The following is a 23618-nucleotide window of genomic DNA, read 5'->3' as shown; positions in this document are numbered from 1 at the left end:
TGAAAAAAATAATTGTTTAGTCAAGGTTTGGTGGGAGATATCACTTGAACTGTAAGTTGCTTATTAGAACAAATGCTAAGTGGTAAGTTGTTGAACCACAGGAAAACTTTTACAGTGAGTGTTCACTTCCTCTATTAGTACCCAGCCACCCCACCAACTCAAGTTCTGGCATAGAGGCAAGGAGCTGCATAACAATGATGTTTCTCTATCCACCTCCTATTATGTTCTAGTGAACCACAGTACACACTACTTGCAGTTTAGACTAGGTATTCTGATAGCAGCACAAAGTGCCTACTGGTAGACACTTAAAATGAGCTATTCACACTCCTGTATGAAGGTACCATTAAAAATTAAACTTAGATACTTAATGAGGACAGAGGAAAAAGTGGAGTTTTAGAGACAATGCCAAAATATTTTTTAAACACTATTCTTCATTCAGTTCACCTTGTTTCTTGCTGGCTTCCCTCAGTCCCATTGTGTTAATGCTGCAGAGGCATATTTTAATTGATATGGTTTGAAAAGATTTTAACCAAACCTTCATTTTTTGGGTGTGAACTACTTTCTCACCTGTTCATGGAGAACACAATGGGAGAATAATTTGGAAGCTAGCATTTCTAATTAGAATCTTGTATTCTGAACAGTCGCAGATGCATAAGATAAAAAGAACAGGTTCTCCAAAGCAACTGGTTTCACAATAGCAGAGCCCCATGAAGACTATATGAAAACAGGTGCATTTAGTGTCTGTGGGACCACAAACCTGCAACTTCTATTTGTTGATGCTGTAGAATATGAATTATGGTGAACTAGCCCCGTTAGTCATTCAGACAGGCAGGGTACAGATTGCTTACATTGTCCCTCAGCAGTCCGTTCACATCCACACAAAGGGTATCAGCCAACATGGAAGAATTTAAATCTTTTGGGGGAGACCACCTATCAAATAGCATTTTAAAGAAATTGTAATCAATAAGATTCAATGAGTGTGTGCAGATCTAAACAATCACGCCGCTTTGAGATTTACCCACAGGGAGGTTGGGAGCGATGACACTAAGAACAGACTTCTTGCTAATCAAATAAAGCACAAAAATGTGTCTTTGGAAAGTTTAGTAAGGAAAAGTTAAGTAATGAAGGCAACAGCGTTTAAAAAAGGTTTTCAACAAGATAAACGCTTCAAGATTAATAAAATTCAGTGAAGAGGAGTTTGTTACATCACAGCATATATAACCCAGCAACACGTTAGTGCATGAGAACCAGAAAGTTAAACCTTCCTGCTTAGTTTATTTGCAAATAATAAAAGTAGACAAATTGTATTTTAAAATATTTAAGGTATTAGACATTTGGTTAAGAAAATCCAGCAAGTTTACCTGATGATGTCCTCTGACCCACAGAGATTACTTAAGAATTTTCCTGTGAGACAACCAGTAGACTATGCTCAACTTGAATTGGAAAAAAAATAATAGCATGCCTAACTTGGCTGCCAACTCATCTCTAGCTTGGTCCTTTGGTGTTTACGCAACACAGGGAGAGGACACGTCAGACAGTAGGTTCCAGAAACTCTATACCACCTCACCCTGGGGTTCTCTTATTTGGGGAGAACTGATTGAAGTTATCCAAACCCAGTAATCTTAATAAAAATAAGTTGATTACAAAATAAGGAACTAAAACAAAAGCTTGACACTTCTCAGAAGTGAGAATGCATTTCAGCTTAGATGAAGAAAAAAAGTGAGTAACTTACATAACTTGAATGCCATCCTCCCTCTCATCTGCCTGTCAACATCATGCTGCTGTCTAGGGAGAGAAGCTTCCCTATCAACCCCCAAATCTCTGCCTTCAACTAGATATACACAGAGAGATCCATGTCTCACCCTGCAGGAGGCAGACCACTGATGACTGGATAACTAATTGCAATTCACAGTCACCTTTCAAAGGCTTGAGGACCTAGCTGAGGTACCACACTTCATAAACCAGGTTACTTGGTTGTATCTAGCTTCAGTCGGGCCACTTCTTAAAACTTGCTAAGGTTTTTCTCCATTTCATGAAGTATAAATTATGGATGAAGGTCCAAACTGTCAAATTTAGGGGTTACCCTATTTAAGAGAAGAAAAAAAATAAGTCACTTCTACTAGCATATGTTCATTCAAATTTGCATTTAATTGCTATTTACATCCATTCAGAAATCAAGTATATTTTATTACAGTAAACTAAATACAAAATGAAAAGCAGAACGGGGATTACCCTCATACCACTCCTAATAAGGCAGCTGAAGAGTTTTACAGATAGATACAAAGTCAATTTGATATAGCAAAAAAGAACAGTTTGTAAAAATACACAATGAACCACACACCCCCAACCCCCAAGAATCTACACATGTAGCATAGAAATGTCTTATTTCCTTGAGACAATACTTGTGCTGTTCATGATAAGGACAGACTCTTGATTAACAGGAATTTCCCCCCCAGTAGATTAAGTGTAGCAGTACCTGGAACAATGGAACACACAGTATCTTGCTTTGTGAACACAGATTACTTGAGACTATTGCTGTAGAGACAGGGCAACAAATGCTTGGGTTTTCTGATATTAAAGAGTTGCAGTCTCCCTCTTGATCTGAATATGCACTCTTCCATGACTGTTAACAGACCAGGAGTTACTCATTTATTAAGGAGACAATAAACCCAAGTAAACCAATATGTCTAGAATTAGAGTGAACACAAACATTAATATCTGTTCTCCAGAAGTTTAGCTTTTCTTATAGGAATACACACTTAAAAAAAAAAAAAGTGTGTGTGGGGGAAATATTCAAGAGAACAAGTGACGCATTTTTATCTTTTATTACCAGCTAATACCAGGATGACATTCAAATGTCAGATGGCACAATTAAGACAGTCTCGGTAGGAATTATTCCAGCATTCCCAAAATTACAAAGTTCAGTACATTAATGGAATCAAATGTATGTATGTATCACTCCTTCTATAGAGAAAGTGTTGAAAGTGTTCCACATCAAATGGGAAAGAAAAAAATGCTGGTAACACAGCCAACCTATAAGTCTTTAGAGTTTCTAGAATGAACTGTAGAACAAAATAGCCGTCTAATTTAACAGCTAGTAAAAAAAAATTGAATCTGGTTCAAGTTTAAGATTTAATACTTTTACATGGTTACCCACAGCAGATATTAACCTCAGTTTTACTATATTTTTTGTAATGCTACAAAAATCCTATAAAAGTCAAATGATAGCAAAATGTTCAGTGATTATAATTAAAAAAGCACAGTTTGTAAAAAATAAAAATAAGATTCTATACTCTAAAGAAAAATTTAAGACAATTTTTGAAATGAACAAAAAAAGCACTTGTTAAGCTCTCCAATATTCAATGCACTCTGTATACTAGCATTTGTCTGAAGTAGCTATACAGGAGTTTGAACTCCACTCCCCTTAAAAGTTCATGACTATTAATATTGACACTAATATATATATATATATAAATATATATATATATATATATATAAAAAGAAGATCTATGTCTGATATTTTTACAAATAAATACAGGATAAACCATATTGCATAGTGTGTGCTTGCTGTCTGAGTCACACTCCAAAAGTTTCACAGTTATGGTAGGGTATTAGACTTATGTCCAGGCAACGAAACATTTTTAATAGTACATGAAATTTACTTTTAAAATAATAAACTGGATATGTAATTAAGCAATGAACTCTAACAAACAACTCTTGCCATTCTTGCCAGCCATACTAATCAACTCTATTGGATGATTATATCCAGCCAGCCAGAGTACAACCGTTACTTGTAAATAGGAGCAAGAGATAATTGGTTGGCTTAAAAAAAAAATCATTGGATTTTGGTCTTTCATATCACTTCTGCTATATTTAGTAAACATGTTTGGAAACTCTATAACAAGTGGCACAAAGCAGATACTGCTTGAAGTGATGCCTGTTGCAAATGTGCTTTAGATGTATGGAGTATGAGGGTTATGATCTCAGTTCCACAACACGTCACCAATGGCCCCGTAAAAGAATGAAAAATGGCACTCTCTTCCAGTACAATTTTTGTGCCAACGGTGCTGGCAAACTCGTGGAGCTTTAATGTTACCATAACTTGATTTTCCTTACAAAAATGAAAAACAGACCACCACAAAGGCTCCTCAGAAAGAAAACTGCTAATAGTAATTTTGTTAATCATAAGAAAATTAAAAAGTCAAGTACTGATATTTGTATTTTATAGGAGGATTAATAAGATTTCATTCAATCCTACTGACTTGCAAGTTGTAGAAGGTGGAGCCTCTCTGACTGGATTCAACGTGCTTAGAGAGTTTTATGGCTTGGATCCTATGGCTCAAGAAGATTCACTATACACAGAGCAAGCAGAATTTATAGAGATCCCTACTGTTATGAACACCAGAACTAGACTTTGCACAGTCAGACTAAAGATAATGCAACATGAGACAAGTGAAAAGTGACAGGACTTGTATGCAGTTGCATGATCATTTACACACACATGCACATCATACACTCACTCTAACTAGGGTAAAGCTCTGCAGATATTAACCCTTTCACCAGCTATGTTCATGGAAATGCTTTCTTTAAGGCAGGAAGTATTTAAGTAAGGTACAGTGACCTTTATTTTATTCTTTGTACCTGTAAATCATTTGTACAGATTTAATGACAATTTCAAGAACATAAATAGTATCTTTAGAACATGTTTCCTAAATTAAGTTGCTAAAGTTCTGACCCATTGTGGAAGACATTCATTGAAAGGCCATCTAATACTTTTCTCTCTCTCTCTTTTGTCTTAAAATACAATCAGCAAACTTGTTGCCCCAGCACAGGAGAAAAGTTACTTTAATTTTTGTGGAACTGCGAGATAAAAACCATACAAAAATCCCTCTAATTCTTACCCATTAGTTGAAAAGCTTTTAGTCACTTATGACTTGTTGAACTTGTAGATGTTCACTGTGGCAATGCATTCCCTGACCCTTGCCTTCTGATGGATTTTATCCTGACCTGTTTAGATGGATAAGAATCTGAACATGTTCAGCTGTCTTGAACCAAATGACTGGCATACAAATGAAAGGCAATTTTTTCCAGTGAAATGTCTGCCAAAGACAATGATGAAATATGCAGGATGTGTGGGCAGCCCATGGCTTCCAGTTAAGCCTAGAACATAGCAGCATTGCCATTTGATTAGGATTTGTTTTTCTTAGCAATACAGATATAGATATTTTAACTGGGTAAGCAAATAAGACAATTCTCTCCCTCCTCTTACCCCCAATAGCCATGTACGTAATTAACAATGATTCCTTTACTAATGTACTGTTTCACCAGGAGAAGAAAAAGAAGTCAGTCAGTCTACCTTTTCTTCACACCAACAAATAATTGTTTTAAATTTTGGGATACTTTCCATAATGAGCTGAATCAAAAAATCTATTTGAAAAATATATATTTATATAAAAAAAATTCATTAAGTTGTTTTCACGTGAAACATCAATTGTTAAGTTTATCTTTCATCTTTGATTCCACACCATTGTAGGAAACAGTTGGATCAAGCTTGCATGCTAATTAATCCTCAGACGCAAGAATTATAGGCATTTCACACTCTGCCTAGTGAAAGGGCTAACCCTTCTTGACACAATCATGACTAGACAGTGATTCTGGAGCAACATCCTACCCTTAATACTGTCAGTTTCAAGCTATCAACCTGAAAAATCCTTGATAAGGCGAGATGATGTCACTGGGAATCAGTTAGTTGATGTGCCTAAAGTTCTGCAATACCATTTTGCTTAAGTTTTTTTATGCACCATTGATTAATAGAAAAAAATCCATGTGTTTGTTTTTTTCTTTCCAAGTCGTTCTGTGCAATGACTCTGATACTGTCACTTTTAAAAAGTAAACCATATGAGCCCTCACATTTAAACTGGCAGGGGGCTTATGTCCATTCTTTGTTTTTCCACCTTTATGGGTTTAAAAAAAGAAAAAAAAAAGGTTGTGTTGTCATAGATTCATGCGCAAGTGCTCTGGCCGTTTGGAAATCATGGGAAAGGCTTGTTTTTTATATGGCCCAGAGTTTGGTTGTCGTATTGGAAGTGGTGCTGAGGCCTCTCCACAAACTGTCACATCCATTTGTTCTATTCCACTTGTCTCCATTGGATATTCCACAGGTGTCTGCGTATTTGGTGCACTGGCTGAAGCACCTCTTCCCCAGAAATCCCCAGGGGAGAACTTTACAGGGCTTTAAGACAAAAAATATAAATCACTTAGCATTGAGGATACATGCGAAGCTAAGACATTTCCTTCACACTGCAAGAAGTGGAGCATAAATGCCTGTTCTCTGAAGTGTTTAATTTTTGCTTCCACTTCCTTGGTTTGAGAGAAGCATGTATCTGGGCTAGTTCCTACCAAAACTCACTATAAACTAGACACACCGATACTAGACTTTTCTCATTTGGCATTCACCATGTAACATGCTTGTAGGTGTGTGGAAGAAGGGAAATTTTGTGCTAACATTACTCTCATCATGAGCAGCACAGAAACACATAGAGGATCCAGCAGCAGTTTTAGAGGATGGTGTATTGAAGCCACCAGAATGACAGGATGTACCAATAACGTGTATCAGGCAGATCAGAATTTCCTGTGCTGCCAAACGTAAGCTTGCCTGCAGGGAAGATGCTTGTAAAATGTGCAGAAAGCATGTTGTGTTTAAAAATGAGCACCCTAGTTCTTCCAGAAAAAAAGGTCAAATTATTAATGTTTTTAATGGAGATAATTTACAATTGCTCACTGAAAAGTAAATTGTTAAAAAAATACCTGACTGGTGTCCTAGGACTGCCAATGAATCTGCGAGGTGATCGAATTTTTGGTTCAAAAGAAAACTTCTCTTTTACGCTTTCAAGTACGGATGGAGCCACATACGTAAACCCCTGAAAGACAAGAATAACTTCATTGTGATTGATAGGGAAGGTTTATTTTTATGACCACACAATCACAGAAATGTAGGGCCAGAAGGGACCTCAAGAAGTCTGCTAGTCCAGCCCTCTGTGCTGAGGTAGACCAAGTACACCCAGACCATCCCTGACAGATGTTTCTCCAATCTCTTCTTAAAAACCTCCAATAATGGGGATGTCACAACCTCCCTTGGAATCCTATTCCCAGGCTTAACTATCCTTATAGCTAGAAAGGATTTTCCTAACCCTGACGTCCTAACCTAAGTGTCCTTTGCTGCAGATTAAGAACATAGACATGAAGAACAATTGATCACTATCCTCTTTGTAACAGCTCTTGACATATTTGAAGTCTTATCACATTTCCCCTCAGCCTTCTTTTCTGAAGACCAAATGTGGCCAGTTTCAACCTTGCCTCATAGGTCAGGTTTTCTAAACCTTTTATCATTTTTGTTACTTTCTTCCTGACTCGCTCCAATTTGTCCACATCTTTCTTAAAGTGTGGCACCCACATCTGGACACACTACTCCACCTGAGGCCTCACCAGTGCTGAGCAATGAACCGGGACAATAACCTCCAGAGTCTTACATACAACACTCCTGTTAATATACACAAGAATGTTATTAGCCTTTTTCAGAACTGCATCATTCATACTGAATTTGCAATTCACTAGAACCCCCAGATCTTTTCCAGCTGTCTTCTGCCTAGCCAGTTATTCCCCATTTTTGTAGTTGTGCATTTGATTTTTCCTTCCTAAATGTAATACTTTGGACTTGTCTTTACTGAATTTCAACTTGTTGAATTCAGACCAATTCTCCAATTTGTCAAAGTCATTTTGAATTCTAATCCTGTCCTCTAAAGTGCTAGCAGAACGACCTAAGGGATGGCTGGTACTATGACTCCTTAATTCCTTAGGTGAGGAATGCAAGTGTAATTCCCCTCCACGGATATAGGCAGGGTGCTTGGGCAGCCCAAAGATTGCTGTTCAGATTATAGATCCATATAAGCAAAGCTCAAAGACAACATAATTTTCATCTACAAGGTAACCACTTTGGACATAGTTCTCTCTGCGTTCCTATTGAAGTAATAAGCAATTCCGCTCCTTCAGCAATTTAGGATTAGTGTCCATTTTACTATAAAATGTGAACAAGATTCCCTTTAAAATCTAGAATCTTATTGTCCTGTGTAAAAATGACAGTGTAACCCAGCCTAAGTAAATATCAAAGGCTACAAGCCAAAATGGCCAAAAAGAAGCTACCCTTCTGCAAGGAGTAATATAATTTAAAATTTTGATGCATTAGAACTTGTCTGACACAAATAGTTGTCACTCTTACAAGTGGTAAGATTCAACCTTTTCTTTCCAGAGATGGAAGGAATTCACCTGAAATGCGCTATACCATTTCCAAACAAGAACACAATGTACCTCTCCAAAGTCAACGCGCACAGATCCCTGGCTCACTTACCAGGAAGACCCGGTTGGCACTTTCACTGAGAGTTGAGTCATCTGGACTATCAACAGGTGTCTGACGTGTAAACTTTGAATCAAACTGGCTCACATCCTCTTCGGATTGCTTTGCAAAAACAAAATGATTAAGGGTTTATAATACAGATATCAACCAAATGGCTTAGCGGTGATCAGTGAAGCCTCTGGATGGAGTTCATTCCATAGGTTTTTGGCAGAGCTCTGCTGTAGTAAAACCTTGGAGAGGAGTCGGAATCCTGCCGTTGCCAGTGGGAGGTCACTATGGGCACTGACACTGAGAAATAAAGGCAAGGGGGAGGGGCGAGAATTATGGATCAAAAAGGAACACAAATTAAAAAGATGCCTTTAAAATAATCTCAAATTACAATAGAAACAAATGCCAGTTTCTTGTGAGAGCTAAACACTGAGTCACTCCCGGTATGGAAGTTACACCAGTTAGTCTACTGGAATTTCACACACTAAATAATCCAGCACATTTTCATAGAAGCAAAATGCTTGTCTTGCTAAGCACAGAAATCATTAACTGAATAAATGACTACCAAATAACTGTCTATTGTTCAGCTGAGGAATTGAACAGATTTTGCCAATGGCAGTTCTCCCAATTTATGTCTTCTCACAGATTCCCTCAATCATTGCTAAAGTAAGGCAAGATCTCTATACAATTGTGAAGCTAAAATTTCTAACAATTTGATTTGCACAACTGATTAGCAAACTACAGAATTTGCTGAAGTTATAAAATGCAAGTTCAGTCATCTTGTACCGGTGACATTTTCATAAATATTAGCCTCTTTTTTGAACTGCAGTCTAATAGATTAGGGGCTTGGGCCTTATTAACAATACTGCCATTTTAAGATTGAAGTTAAATGATGCTTGTACAACTATGTGCAGGATAAATATTAGTGAGGTAACACTCAAGATGTTGAATAAAGTGACTTGATTCACATTTTACTGAGTGACTATTTAAAATTTTAGTTTCACCCAAGTATTGGCTGCATGTTTGATGCTTGGAAACAAATTCAGAAGTAAGAATCGCACCTCTGAGCCTGTATAGCCAAAAGGTTACAAATAAGAGAATGTAAAATTGAAATGGAACTGCTCCACTTCTTCCACAATCTGGGATTAAAGGAAAATAATCAGTAAAAGTAAGAAGGAAGAGTCTCCACTGGCTCTGTACTGGGTTTCCCGACCCCATCCACTCAAAAAAAAGCAATTTCCTCCCCTGTGGACAGGATACAGTAGTTGAGGTGGGAGGAACACAGTAATGCTATCCAGTGTCCTTAGTACAATGGCAAGTGTCTGTGGACGAGCAGTTATGACAAGGCCTTTTAATTCCTGAGTGTTTTTACTGACATCAGTTCTCAAAAGGGCCCTATGGAAAGTTCTGAGATGGGTGGTTTCTTCTAACCTAGCTCTGATAGCAATGCTACATCTGAGTACCAGTAACTGAAGTTATTTCAATTAAGTGTGCAGCTTTTACAGTACTATGAGCAGTGGTTCTCAAACTGTAATATATGGGTCAGTTTATCAGAGTATAAATCCATTATAACTGAGTAGTTACAAGGGTAGAATGACAAGTACTTTTGAGTTTTAGATCCAATATAGTAAATCAAAGTTTGAGAACTGCTGCTAAAAGACATACAAGGAACAAACAATTTACTGTACTCCCGGTACGTACCAATAATGGTTTAAAGGGAGGTTCCACCTTCCGAGCTAGCAGCTCTTCCCAGTTAATGTGTCTGAAGAAAGGGTGAGCCTAAGAAAATTCAGAAGAATGAAAAGCATAATTGGTCTTCCTGGAATAAATTAAGAATGGATACTTGTTGACCTTGTACATAGGCAAATGAACTATATTTTCTAATGTTCATAAAGCTAGCTAAGATGAGAATGTCTGAGGAATAATAAGCTAGGTCTCTTTAGACCTCAACTTTGGGCTCCTTTCCTTCCAAAACTGTGTGTACTTCAAGTGCAGCATCTATTATTTGTCCTACAGTGCTCTATTAGAATAGTCACAAATAGCTTAAAATTGTCATTAAAAAATTCTTAAATATAAACTTTCAGAAAAATGTGTGATTGTATCAGGATTTCCTCATGAAACTGCCTCAAGCTAGCAAAATTAAGTTCTAAATTCACAGTTCTTCACTGTGTATATTTGTCACCAGCAGTGAAATAGTGGATTAAAAGAAAATGACAGTTGGAGGTTTAATGAAATGTAGACTGGGAATTTCATTTGCCTACACATCAAATCTGATACTGACTGAAAATGTATGAGATGCAGTAATACCACAGTCACTCCATTGTTTATGATTTCAGTGTGATAGTACATACGAGCTTCTTAGGGATATTACATGCCAAATGTATTTAACTTCATAGATGCAAAAATCTACCACCACCACCAATCAAAGACTTGTCTGTATGTATGGCAGATGTATTGGCTTTTTAGAAAGTGACACCTTCTAAATAGAGAAATTTGGGGAAATTTGCCATCCTTTAGAACATAAGGATGACGGACAATGATTTGTGAGAGCTTCTCAGTACCTAATATCTTATCTTCTGCTATAAACTTGCTGGGAATAGTGAAATATTGCCATTCTGCACATTATGCTTATTGTCACTTTTATGCATAGGTAAGCTTTTGTTCTATTTTTCTTTTAGTTTCTGATCTGTTCAAGTTACAAAAGAAATTAACTCCATGTTACCAATCTAGCTGATGTGCCACGCACATCTACATCTCTTGAAAATATTTCAGATGAATTTCTACTAGCAATGTCATAAAAACTGACATAATTAACCATAAAACTATTAAAATATGGAATGATGTGAGTTGTACAGGAGAGGTTTACATACAGCCACAAAACCCAAACTGTGCAGACTGGGGACAAGCTTTAAACAATTTTGTAGTAGATGGAATAACTGAGTTAGATCTGTTTCGCATTATGAGTGCAAAGTGTAACAACATCTTTCCTGAAAGACTCTCAACCCCAAATGCGATAATGTGTGCGATATTCACCAACCCACTAGAATACCACAATGTATCAATTTGTTCACGGAGTAACTAATAAAGAAAGGGGGAAATGGGATATAGGAAAGCTAAAAAAATTTCAGGGGGAGGAGAGCAAATAAATCCTCAGGACCCCATCCTTTACCTCACTAACTGTTTCCTTGAGCCCTTTATTACTTAGATATCTATCTAACCCTTCCTTAAATTCCTCAGAGGAAACAACTGACTATTTGTCTAAATCCCTGCCTCTGCTCTCACTATGCTTCAGAGAATGACATGTTCTCCCATATCTATTCTTCTTGGACTATCCTTGAATCTTGTTTCTCAATATGATAATCTTGTTTAATTTCTCTTGATCTACCTGAACTTCTCCAGCATCTCCAGAACCAGCTCCTAGACGTGAGGCAGCATTTCTTTTTAGCAGCTTAGAGGAGAAAAACACCAAGGAAACAATTTATTGAAATGGTTAAACAATTTTTAAAGAGTATTTATATTAAGAGTCATTAAGAGAAATATTTTACATCTGTGTTAAATATTATTTGGACTAACCACGTAGTAGTTACCATACAATGAAATTACAAACAATTTTAATATCTTCCATTATTGTATGTGTGCTGTTGTAGCCATGCTGGTCCCAGGATACTAGAGACAAGGTGGGTGAGATAATATCTCTTATTGGACCACTTCTGTTGGAGAGAGAGAAGCTTTTGAGCTTACACAGAAAAGTTCTGTGTAAGCTCGAAAGTTTGTCTCTCTGTTCAACAAAAGTTGGTCCAATAAAAGATATTATCTCATCCACATTGTTTCTGTTAACAATCTTAAGGCAGTTCTCAAAACAAAAACAACTTCAGAATTGTGTTTTCAAACAAAGCATTATTTTCTGCCTCATGCAACTTGAAGACTGAACTGAGCTCCATTAAAAGATTAAGTTGATTGAAATATAGTAGCACTATGATTCACCTGGGAAAAAGCAGCACAGTAATATTGATCAGTGGGTTTCTAATATCTGCATATACATATAGGTTTAACGTTAATTAAAACTTTACCTTTTTAAGCAGATCTCTGGCTTCTTGCGTGAGGTAGGGAGGCAAGTTGAGTTTACATTTGAGAATCTTGTCAATGGTTTTCTTTCGGTTCTCCCCAGTGAACGGGGGCTGAAAAACATCATTGCAGTGTGAAGAACAACACACGTGAAAAACTCTAGCACAGTCATTCTCAAACTTTATGGCACTGCAACCCCGCTCGTGACAACAAAAATTACCACATGACCCCAGTGCCCTGTGTTACTCCAGAATAGTTAATATTTTAAATAAAAAATGCTTAGGGTAATTGCATCGGGCCCCATGCCATAGGGGGCCCTGTGAAACTAAGTTGCTCGGGCTTTGGTTTCAGCCCTGGATAGCAGGGTTCGGGCTTCAGCTTTCTGCCCTCGGCCCCTGCGAGTCTAATGCCAGCCCTAGGCAACCCCACTGAAATTAACTTGTGACCCACAGTTTGAGAACCACTGGAACAAACTGATACTTGTTCAGCTCTCTTCATTTGCATACATGGAACAGGGCTAGTTTCAGTGAAACAGGCATATAATTGCTTCAAATGTGACTTCCAAATATTTGCTTGGGCTATTACAGAACAGCACAAGACCATGGTTAAAAATGTTTAGCCATTTTTTAGTTAGGTTTCCTACCAGCAGCTGATATAAGTACATACATATCTATCTATTCCTACACCTGAATGATCCAACAAACTTCAGTGATTAGTGATGTAGAATAAAATGCATGCAGTTTTTAACTGTGCACCTACTGCTCCAGTCAGCATGTCATACATCAATGCCCCCAAACTCCACCAGTCCACAGCACGATTATGCCCACTTCTCATCAAGATTTCAGGGGCCCTAGAATGAAAAAAATTAGAAGTATTTTATTAAACACTCAATTACGGCTCAGGTTTCAAGTTTTTAAACATAATCCACATTTATAATCTGAAAGTTCCATAAATAACTGAACGTATTGAACCATCACTTAAAAAAGGTAAAATTTAGCCATTACCCCCGGACCAGAGTAATACTTTTCTGTTTCATCATGCAGCTCACATGTATTCTATTGTTCCACAGAAAGTGTGTGTGACTGTTCCATCATGAATAGATTCTTTACACAGTCCGAAGTCTGTTAGTTTTACATGACCTGAAATAAAAAAAAACATCTAATTCTAAAATCACTCAGAATTCTGACAACAGAATTACATGCATATCTGCAAGTCAACATAAATGTAATTTATAAAATGGACAGTGCAAATATGTCTATTCCTGTCTACAGTAACAAAACAGGACTCTTCCCAGCAGGCATCAGAGTGAAAAATGACTTTAGTCATTTAAAAAAAATCTTAGAACTACACTCAATGAAGATACAGGCTTATTTTTGCATGAAAAAGGGTCGTCACTCAGTGGAGAGGAACAAAAACACAGCAAAGCCACCAAGAGACTCTCAAAGCCATGAAAAAAATTGTTTCTTCATGTTCTGTTCTCATTACTTAGACCTGTAGAAACTCACAAACTAATTTTTCACATCCTATTGCAATCCTTCTACTAGTTAGGCACAAAGAAACAGATAGATCTAAGTAGCTGACTGTGTTTTTATATGAGCTTATTCCCCTTCATATAGAATCAAGTTGTTGATTTGCACAATGCAGTAAGGTTTTTTTAATTAATCTTATACAACATTTTTTAAATATATGCAAACATATCTATAAAAGACTTCATCTGGGCAGCAGTACAATCAAGTCACCTAGTCTTATGCTTACTCCATAATTTAGAAACCCAAGTCAGTGTCACAATTCATTTCTAATCTATAACTTTCACTCTCCAGAACCACTAAGCACTAGTAAACATTCACACTCAGTGAACACCTTGCTTAAAAGTAGTCTTTTAGCTCTTTAATGCTAGGGTTTGCTGGCACTAATCAATAGTGCTGCAGGCATTAGTGCTCAACACACACAGAGCTTTGAACTTGCTGCTACGATCAAGTAAAGTGACAGGTTTTTTTTGTTTCTTTTTAAAAAGCTAGAACATCAGTATTAGCATAGTTATTTGTAAACATGAAAATTACAGAGCAGGTTTGAATTCAGATATCATGCATAGATGACTCAGCAGCATGAGAATATCCCACTAGTGAATAGAAAAGTCTTCAGTGGGTTTACCCTAAAAGTCTCTTGCCCCTTCCTGACCAATTTGTTCTGCCACTTCCAGTACTAAAGTACTGTAACTACTACAACGAACTCCATGCCATGACTATAGGTTAGCAAATGGCAGCTATTTGTATGGGTGTATCAGGAATAAAGAAAGATAACAGTAGTAACAGTTTTCTGAGGTAATTTTATATTATGCTGTGACCTGTGAGAAAGGATTTTGAGAGGATTATTGGCTACACAATTGTTTACTATATTTCCACCTTGATGATTAAGCATGATATTTTCCGGCTTCAGATCTCGATAGATGATTCCTTTTTGATGTAAGTGCCCCAAAGCCATTGAGATCTCTGCCAAGTAAAAGCTGAAACAAAAGGGATTTGATACAATTAAACTCTTTCAGCCACACAAAGCATCTTAAGCACTAAAACAATTATACTTCCTAGTACATAGCAATGATTCCTTGAAAGTATAGTTAAATGTGCATCATAGAATAAATTAGTAGAATAATTATGTTATTGAGGTTTATTTGCCAAAGGGCATAGGGACACAATGGAACAGCAAAATTACACCATCAGCATTAGGTTAATTTGCTTAGTAGTTACTCTGTCTTGAATAATTTTGTTGCGATCTGAATTCGCTGGTCATTAAGTCTGGCTCTAAACTGATTCCCTGTTCTGAGAAAGGAAGAGGAAAGCTCTGCGCTGCAGTGCTCTCTGTAGCATAAAGCTGCAATCCTATATGTACATCTGAGCTGTTCCAAAACACTCACAGCATACGTTGTGGGAAGATGGAGCTATCATCCCCTCTTGTGTGCTGTGTAAAGCCTAATCAAGAAGGTGTACTTCATTGACCTAGGTCATGTGTGAAATGTAGCTACAGAAAAGGCTCTCTAAGCAAAATGATCATTTACACAGTTCAGTTCTTTCTTCACGTATGTGCTCAGAAAGAGTAGGATAAATACAGTAATTACACCACTTCTAAAAGTGAACTGCAGCCACTAGAAGCTACAAACTTTTACATAATGTACCCAATGCAAGGTTTTGAACATTTCTTTCATGCAGAAGATTCCTAGAAATTCTGGTGTAGGCTGCCATTCCCCACCAACTCAAGTGTACCCCCTCTGCAAGCACATGCCTAAGTTCCAGTAGAACATAGTGACAACCTTCAATTGGGTGGGCAGTAAATCTTCTCAGAGACTGTAATGCCATTCCAACACTAGCTGGTCAGAGATGCAGCAGAGTAAGATATACAGAACAGCCACCACCTCCACGAAAGGCTCATTGAACTGTGTAGCTCATTAAATTAGATTATTAAAATACAATTGTATGTTTCTCTCTTGAATTCTACTAAGCCACAAAAGTGCCAATGTTGTTTCACATACCAGGCTGTGTCTTCCATAAAAATTCCCTCTCTCTCTAACTGCATAAATAGTTCTCCTCCTACAAGAGGAAAATAAGATGTTAGAAGCAAGAATCCATATTTCTGTACTTTTTCATTTTTAATCATAATTAAACTACTACACATTCCCTTATTAAAGGACAAATGATGGAATTATGCTCTGCAGAAGACTATTTTAATCCAGCGTTGTTAATGTGTGAAAAGTGGGTGAATATTCACTTAATACAGGAAGTATCAATCAGGAGTCAGAGCAAGACCCTGGAGACAGAATTCCTGGTATCTGATAATTAGAAATTCCCCCTCCTTTACTTCCCTGTAAGATATTCTTAACATCAGTTTTGTTATGCAGTTTATATAGATTGAGTTATGGGTTTCACATTAATTATGAAAATGTGCAGAATAATTTAAGTCAACTATGAGCGCTTAGCTGGGATTTTATAAAGGGAAAAAATAAGAACTTTTCAGATTAAATAAGGGATACTGAAAAGCTCCTGTGTAGCAGAATTAAATATACTGACCACTGAGATACTCAAGGATGAGGTAGAGTTTTCCACCAGTCTGAAAGGCATAAATTAAATCTACAATGAAGGGATGCTTCACTTCCTCCAGGATATTACGCTCAGCTTTTGTGTGTGCTGTATCTTTTGCATTCCTTACAATCATCGCCTACAGAACAAAGAAAAATTACATGAGCGCGAAGAACATGGGATTCCTAAATGAGGCAGAATTCTACATAGGGTTCTATTCCCAATTTACAGAAGTCTCCACATAATTGTCACAATAACACTCTGAGTCAGCAACATAATAAACTGCTTAGTTTCTTGCGTTATTGTTAAATATAAAATCACACTCATGTTTTTAAATTAATTAAAAATAGAGACCAATTGCCTAGAAGCACACAATAGATGTAATAGAAAATGTGATAAAAATACATATTCCAATTTAAATGGATGTAAAGATTAATTTTACCACATGAATGACAAATGTTCAATCTTGGCAGATTAGAACAATTATTATATAGTAATTACATTCTAAAAGGGACAAAAAACCCTTTTTTGGATTGGAAAGCAGCCAAAAGTGAAGCTCAAGTTACCTTTTTAAGAACTTTCATGGCAAAAATTTTTCCAGTATTTGCTCCTGTTACTTTTCGTACTTGAAAAACCTATGGAACAAAAGTAAATAAATTCCTTATAAGTCACAGTGGCAGTTAGAATTCAAATATATACCTTAAATTCTTTTATTCCCAATTGGTGGTAAAGTTGTACAATCACTAAAGTCAATTTTGATCAAATGCATTGCCAATAAAAAAGAATGGTGACTTCATACTGGACACTGGTCTGCATCAGCTCATTACTGCCTCTGGAAAGGCAGAATTTTTCTGGAAACAGAATGTAAGTGTTGGGACATATATCAGGCAGCCAACAAGAAAATTCTTTGATTGCCTCCACTGTGATGGATAATGGACTTTCCAAGGTGAACATTTTGTACCTTTCCATAACCTCCTTTGCCAAGTACACGTAGTAACTCAAAGCATTCTGGTCGGATCTTTTCTGGACCTCTGTTTACACTCGTTTCCGAAATCTCAAATTTTTCACAATGTTCCATGCCACTGAATAAAGACAAAACAGTGTATTACAAAATTAAATCAAGTTAAAGAAACAATAATCATGCAAATTTCTCTGCAGAAAGCACATTATATTCACTGGCACAACTGACAGTCTGCTTAGGAGATGTCCAGAATTGTAACACCAGGAATTCTATTAATGTATATGTATAGCAATGAGTGGCAGCTTGCATAATGCAGAAATTTGGAAAGTTCCTAGGATTCACAGAGTCATGCATTTCCTGAAATGACATTTTATATAAGTGTACATGTTCTGAAGACTGAAACAGGCATTCTTGGTAATTTAATTAATTGAGGAGCATTGCTGTTACCCTGAAAAAAAAATTAGGTTTATAAATTCCATTAAAAGTTATGGGACTCCCAGGTGTGATTTGTAGGGTCATATTTACACAATGAAAGTCTTACTACCTTGCAAAAATAGTAATGTTAAACTAAAATATGGTTCAATCTTGCCAAAGTAGAGGATTAACCCAATACTTAATAATGTTTCTAAATTATGCTAAGCCCTGCAAAGTATAAGTCAGTAACACAGTTTGGTCTTGTCTATACTGACAAGTCTGAATTGTGTTTTAGCTGTCGCTACCATGTTCTCACTGAGTCTTCCAACATGATGCATTTTCAGACTTAGCCCTGAAGCAAACAAAATAGTTTTAATGAGACTTAAGTGCAGCAATGTTTTCTAGAAGACTTGAAGTCAGAACTCCTGAATTCTATTCCCCTATCTGCCACTGGTTTGCTGTGTGAACTTGCAAACACCAAAACCTCTCCATCACTGTCAGAAACTTCTGTAAAATGGAGATATCTACCACTTCACAGGGGGCTGCAAGGTTTCATACAGTGAAATTGTTCAAACTAAAGTAGTTTTTGAACTTTTCCCCCCAGAAAGGTAATAAATTGATGTAGCCTATAATGGAGTTCATAATTAGGCTTGACTTATACTGATTATGAAAGCATGCTATAGCACCTTTCAGGAACATCCATCTTTAAATGAGTATTCAGGAGCTTAAGGAGCATAAAGTCCTCTGCGATCTCTTGATAAATTGGGTTTTATAAAAGTGCACTATATTATTAATATTTAATATATCAGAATGAGCCTGATTACAAATAGCATTCAAATAAAGTAAAAGTGTAGGGACAAGTAAGATACAAAATGTAAGACACTGCAGATTGTTACCAATTTCTCCAAAGAATTTTTTTGTTACAAGATATACCTATAAAACTTGAATTTTTCTATTAAAGTCGAGAAAACTGTAGATATCATGAATATTATAGAAATGTTTTCTAATAGGAACTTACATTTCATATTGGCCAACTCCTCCATGGTCCATGCTTTCACTTAACTGACCCTGGGATGGAGGGAGAGAATGTTTTAAAAAGTTACTACAATAATACCATAGCTGTAAACAAAAACAGTGAGTACAAACAGTAAGCTTTGTTTAAAAAAAAACAAAAACATGTCACGGTCTGACTGATTTTGCTCTAAAATTTGTTAAACTGGCCAAGAAGTAATATGCAATAAATTATCAGAAGAAAGCACTTTGTATGATAGGCTTTCACAAAACATTTAAAGAGTTCTGCAGAAAAGTTGCAAAATTCCCAAGGATCCCACAATTACAGCAGGGGGACCCATTACTTTTTTAGCTAACTGCAGTTATCTGATTATGTTTGTACATGCAGCAATGAATCCAACTCCAGATAAACCCTGTAAAAATGCAATGGTGTTGTAATTTGTATTTTTACACCTGTGTTCATGTAAGAATTTTGGTGAATAGGACTCATACATATAATGGCTATCCTGTACAAAGGTTTCCTCTACAGGAGCTGCGTTTATGTGGAACCAGATAACTAAGGGAACTGGAAACAGATATACTGAATTAAGTGTGAAATTCCTAAAAAATTAGGGGAGGGAAGCCATACAAAGGTCTGAAAGCTGCAGTTTTCATTTTTACATTGTAAAATATTCAATAATATTCATGATATTGTGGATCCCGCAATGTTAGGCTTCCACTGCAATTCTGATTTTAATTAGCTTACTTTGCACAGTCCACAATTTTGCATACATTTTGAGGTTTGCAACACACTTTTTTCCCCATTAGTACAGTACAACCCCATTTATCCAAGCTGATGGCAGCAGGGCTCCCGCTGTCAGCCCCGTGCATTAATTACTGTAATATAGTGGCAGCAAAATGTCTGGTTATCAAAAAAATTAGCAAGCATAACATAATACTTAAGTGTTTATATTACACCAGCAAATTTTTCTTAAACAAATAGGTCTTCTCTGGCTTTTCCAAATTATCGCAAATAATAATGGTCCATTATTACTTTTCCATGATTTTCCATGTCTTGTCTGCAACTCAGCCACAATTATTTGACAATCATACCATGATTCAAGTAGGCTTGACTTATACTGGTTAGGAAAGCATGTTACTGCTTGCACTACTGCCAGTCACATTGGTCTTGTTATGTAAACAGAGGCTTTCATTTTCCAAGTCTCATTTTCATCAGCATTAAATTTGTTTTTTAAAAGTTTTTTTTTTTAAATCTGCTTTTCATTCAAGAAGCCATGGATCTTCCTTCTTGTCATCTCAGACAACCAAGCATTTGAAGACTAGTGTTGTTCTAGCTGGACAGTCTCACTTTGGTTTGCATTTACTGTCATTTGACTTTCTTACAGATGAGATAAATGTTAAAGCTGCTGTTATATTCAGTAAAACTCTGTGACAACCAAGAACTATGACTTAAGTGCAATCTCCCTAGTCAGAAGAAGTCTTGTGGCAATTTCATTTCCTAGGTTAGCCATATCTGTAGGCACACCTGTAACAGCACTTGTTCTTGTTGATGCTATGATAGCTTTTTGGAGTGAAAACTTTCCAGCTGCAAGATTACCTAGTCTAATGTAGCTTCACATCCAACTCACATTAGGGTGACCAGATAGCAACTGTGAAAAAACAGGACAGTGGGTAGGGGGTAATAGGCACCTATATAAGAAAAAGTCCCAAAAAACTGGACTGTCCCTATAAAAAAGGGACATCTGGTCACCCTAGCTCACATTCCGTTTGATGATTTCAAACTCTCAGTTCAGAGATGTCTTTCTGTTCCTCAAAGTTACGCACTATGCCACCTGGAGGTAGCTTTCAGTTAAAGCGCATGCTTTCCCATTGATCCTCCCCCATCAAATTATTTGCTCTTGTGTTTGCCTCTCTGGTTCTATGTTTTGCTTTAACTATACTAAGTCTACAGTAACTCTACTCTTATTTGTTTTTCAAAAGCCTTATTTTATTGTTTTTTTCTCCCTTCCAGTGTTACTAACACTGAAAGAGAGAGTAGTCATGAACTGAATTTGGTTGTCCCACAGCACAGTTGTTCATCCTGCCTGAGAGCCAAGTTTGCTTGTGAATAGGCATTAACTCTAATGGAAATTGTGCTGCAAATATTACCCACATTTATGGGAAAGGACGGTCATAACTGATGAACTAGGATTCTCGGACTCTCAGTCCTTATGGTTAAACTCTGGGGAACTCTAGTACCGCAATTTGCTCACTGGACCATCTGAGCCTGTTGGCAGCCTTCAAGATGCGATGTGAGGGGCATTTTTAGCCAGGCATTTTATTTTGTTGGTTACTGATGTTGCTCCCAGGGTCTTTTCTTTAAAGTTGAGAAATTATAGTGGCTATAGTGCGCCAGCAAAATAATGCCTTTACTGTTTTTAAACTATTGACACTGACCGATACCAAATAATCTGTGTAAAAATACTGAAAGCAATGGCTGGTTTCAGACTGTAATGGTACAACCCTAAAGAGACAAGATCAAGAGCAACATCAGATTGACAAGGTAATAGGAGCTTGACATAAGGTGAGGCGCTCAGTCTATTTTGGAGATGCTGTAACGTTCATCACTCTTCTGTACCTGGTACTCACTATAAACTTCTTGCAGTTCAATGCCTGTACACTTTAGACAGGACTGACAATTCCCTGGGGAAAAAAGTAGTTTGGCCACAGCACTGATAAATACCATCTTAAACCTAGTTTAAACCAGAAAACTGGTAAAACTAATTGCATCAGTGTCCAGCAAGGACAGGAACAAATCTTGTCAAACTCTGGATACATCCATTCACAGTAGAGGAACAGTCTCAGTCTATCCACTATATCAAAGTTGGTCTTCTGCTACAGAACGTTGAATTGCCAAATGGACCTGGATGGGTAGTCTGAAATGCTGAATGCTTCTGACTGCTTAATGCTTCAAGCCTACAACTCTGCACTATTGCAGTTTTCATACAACCAAATGTCTTTGACTTTTGTCTATACAATATTGAAAACTGAAATAAGTCATGACATGTATGACTTCCTTGAGAAAATACTGAACCAAAATGTATACAGACGTTCAGATGTTCAGTGTTATAATTACATATTTACTATTACAACCACTGCAGTTCTACTTTTTATTTGTAAAACTCTAAATTAATCTATGATATATTAATTATTAATTAAAATTAATTAATCTACTGCCTTATATAACCACAATTTGAAGACCTAACTAACAATAAGTGTAATATGGTATGCATTAACAAAATAGTTCTTAAAGCAGAAAATGCCTTAAACTGGGACTAATTAGTTTTTCCCAGGGTAGTAAAAACCACCTCTGGTAAATACCATGCCATCTCTGACTTTAGATGTTAGCACAGAAGTGATGATTACAAATTTTACAATATAGATTAGCATTTCTGGGCTGATCTAATGTGTGGGACACTTACATCAAACTATTTTGATCTGAAAATAATTAGTCCTGGGTTTGTTTTTTTTTAAATTATATACTAGAAAAGGTAAAACAACCCACTCGTTCACACATAAAAGCATCCTCAAATTTAGCCTGGCATATTACCGTAAGCCAGCTAGTATGCAATCACTGACAATTCTTAGATCAAGAAATCTATTCCTAGAAAAAGAAGTCACGGTTACTTAAGATTTGATCCCATTCAAACGTATTATCTTGAGTACAAGATTGAGTTCTCCACTATGGGAAAGTGTTATAACTACAAATGCCAGGCACGGTGCAGACATGCCTCCTGAAATAAACGTCCCGCCGCAGCAGTGTGCAGGTCTCAGCCGTCACCTCAAAAGCCGGGCGGGGAGGAAGCCACCAAATATGAAGGGGGAACGGAACGTGTCACCTGAGTGGGGCACATCGGCGCTAAAACAAGGCGCCACCCGGGCAGTAGCTGCCTAGGGCTAAGGTCGGGGGACGCGTCGCCTACCAGCCCCTCCGACCGCACCCCCAGAGCGGTGCCACCCGCCATGGGTGGCGAAGCAACTGCCACAGAAGCAGGCAGCCTGTCACCCAGGCAGGACACCTCGCTCCCTCAACAGGCCGCCCCTCCTCTCCCGCTCGCTAGGCCGGCCCCCATCACCCGCCTCCGCGCATCGGGCCACTCACCGGAGCGGACCCCTCCTCCAAGTCCGCCGCCCGACCGGATCCCCCTCGGACGCCAGGTCGGGCCGCTCACCGGACTGGGCCGGGTCCCCCCGCCCTGCCCCTGGCGAGGCCCGCTCAGGCTCCCCCCGCTCACCCCCTCCTCCAACTCCTCGTCCGAACCCGCGTCTTCGGGCTGGTCCAGGTCAATGTCGAACACGCCCGCCATGGCCTGGATGCGAGCAGCGCCTCCGCCGCCCCTTCCTCGCTGTGCTGAGTCCGCGGGGCCTGGGCCGCCTCATGGGCCCGCAGCCCCTAACACCGCCACGGCCGCCATCGCCGGCTGCCAGGCTTCAGCGCGGCTGCGCCCCCGCCCTGACTCCGTCTACGGCGCAGGCGCCCGACCCAACCTGGTGAACCACACTGAACATGCGCAGAACGCACCACGGCGTGCGACCTCAGTTGGGGCTCGTGCTGAGCATACGCAGAACTCACCCGGCCGCGAGATGTACTGGCACTGAGCATGCGCAGACTGCAGACTGAAGCTTCTCGGCTCGGTGCATGCGTATGAGGTTCACTGAAGCC

General features: G+C 38.0%; 1 protein-coding gene across 1 annotated transcript; it reads right to left on the bottom strand.

The window, feature by feature from the left end:
* Nucleotides 1-2129: 2129 nt before the first annotated feature.
* RPS6KB1 (ribosomal protein S6 kinase B1) lies at nt 2130-23413 on the bottom strand. Its single transcript, XM_084651317.1, has 15 exons — nt 23191-23413; nt 18924-18973; nt 17492-17612; nt 17097-17165; nt 16522-16669; nt 15987-16044; nt 14866-14966; nt 13512-13602; nt 13223-13313; nt 12469-12576; nt 11784-11846; nt 10100-10177; nt 8405-8512; nt 6808-6920; nt 2130-6232 (listed from the first exon to the last, which is right to left on the bottom strand). Exons 1-15 carry the CDS (start codon nt 23260-23262, stop codon nt 5995-5997), a joined length of 1509 nt encoding a protein of 502 aa, XP_084507443.1. The 5' UTR covers nt 23263-23413; the 3' UTR covers nt 2130-5994.
* Between the last annotated feature and the right edge of the window lie 205 nt (nt 23414-23618).

Source organism: Lepidochelys olivacea, assembly GCF_965140295.1.
Source record: "Lepidochelys olivacea isolate rLepOli2 genome assembly, chromosome: 17".
Classification (NCBI taxonomy): Eukaryota; Metazoa; Chordata; order Testudines; family Cheloniidae; genus Lepidochelys; species Lepidochelys olivacea.
The sequence above is the reverse complement of the archived record's forward strand: the minus strand, read 5'-3'. Positions and strand labels throughout refer to the sequence as shown.

Coding starts and splice junctions, on each gene's coding strand:
- RPS6KB1 (XM_084651317.1), bottom strand. CDS start 23,262: ATGGCGGGCGTGTTCGACATTGACCTGGACCAGCCCGAAGACGCGGGT. Junction 12,577..13,222: donor ATGACATGCTGACTGGAGCA/GTAGGTGCACAG, acceptor GATGTTTTTCAG/CCCCCGTTCACTGGGGAGAA. Junction 8,513..10,099: donor CTCCCTTTAAACCATTATTG/GTACGTACCGGG, acceptor GTTTTTGCAAAG/CAATCCGAAGAGGATGTGAG.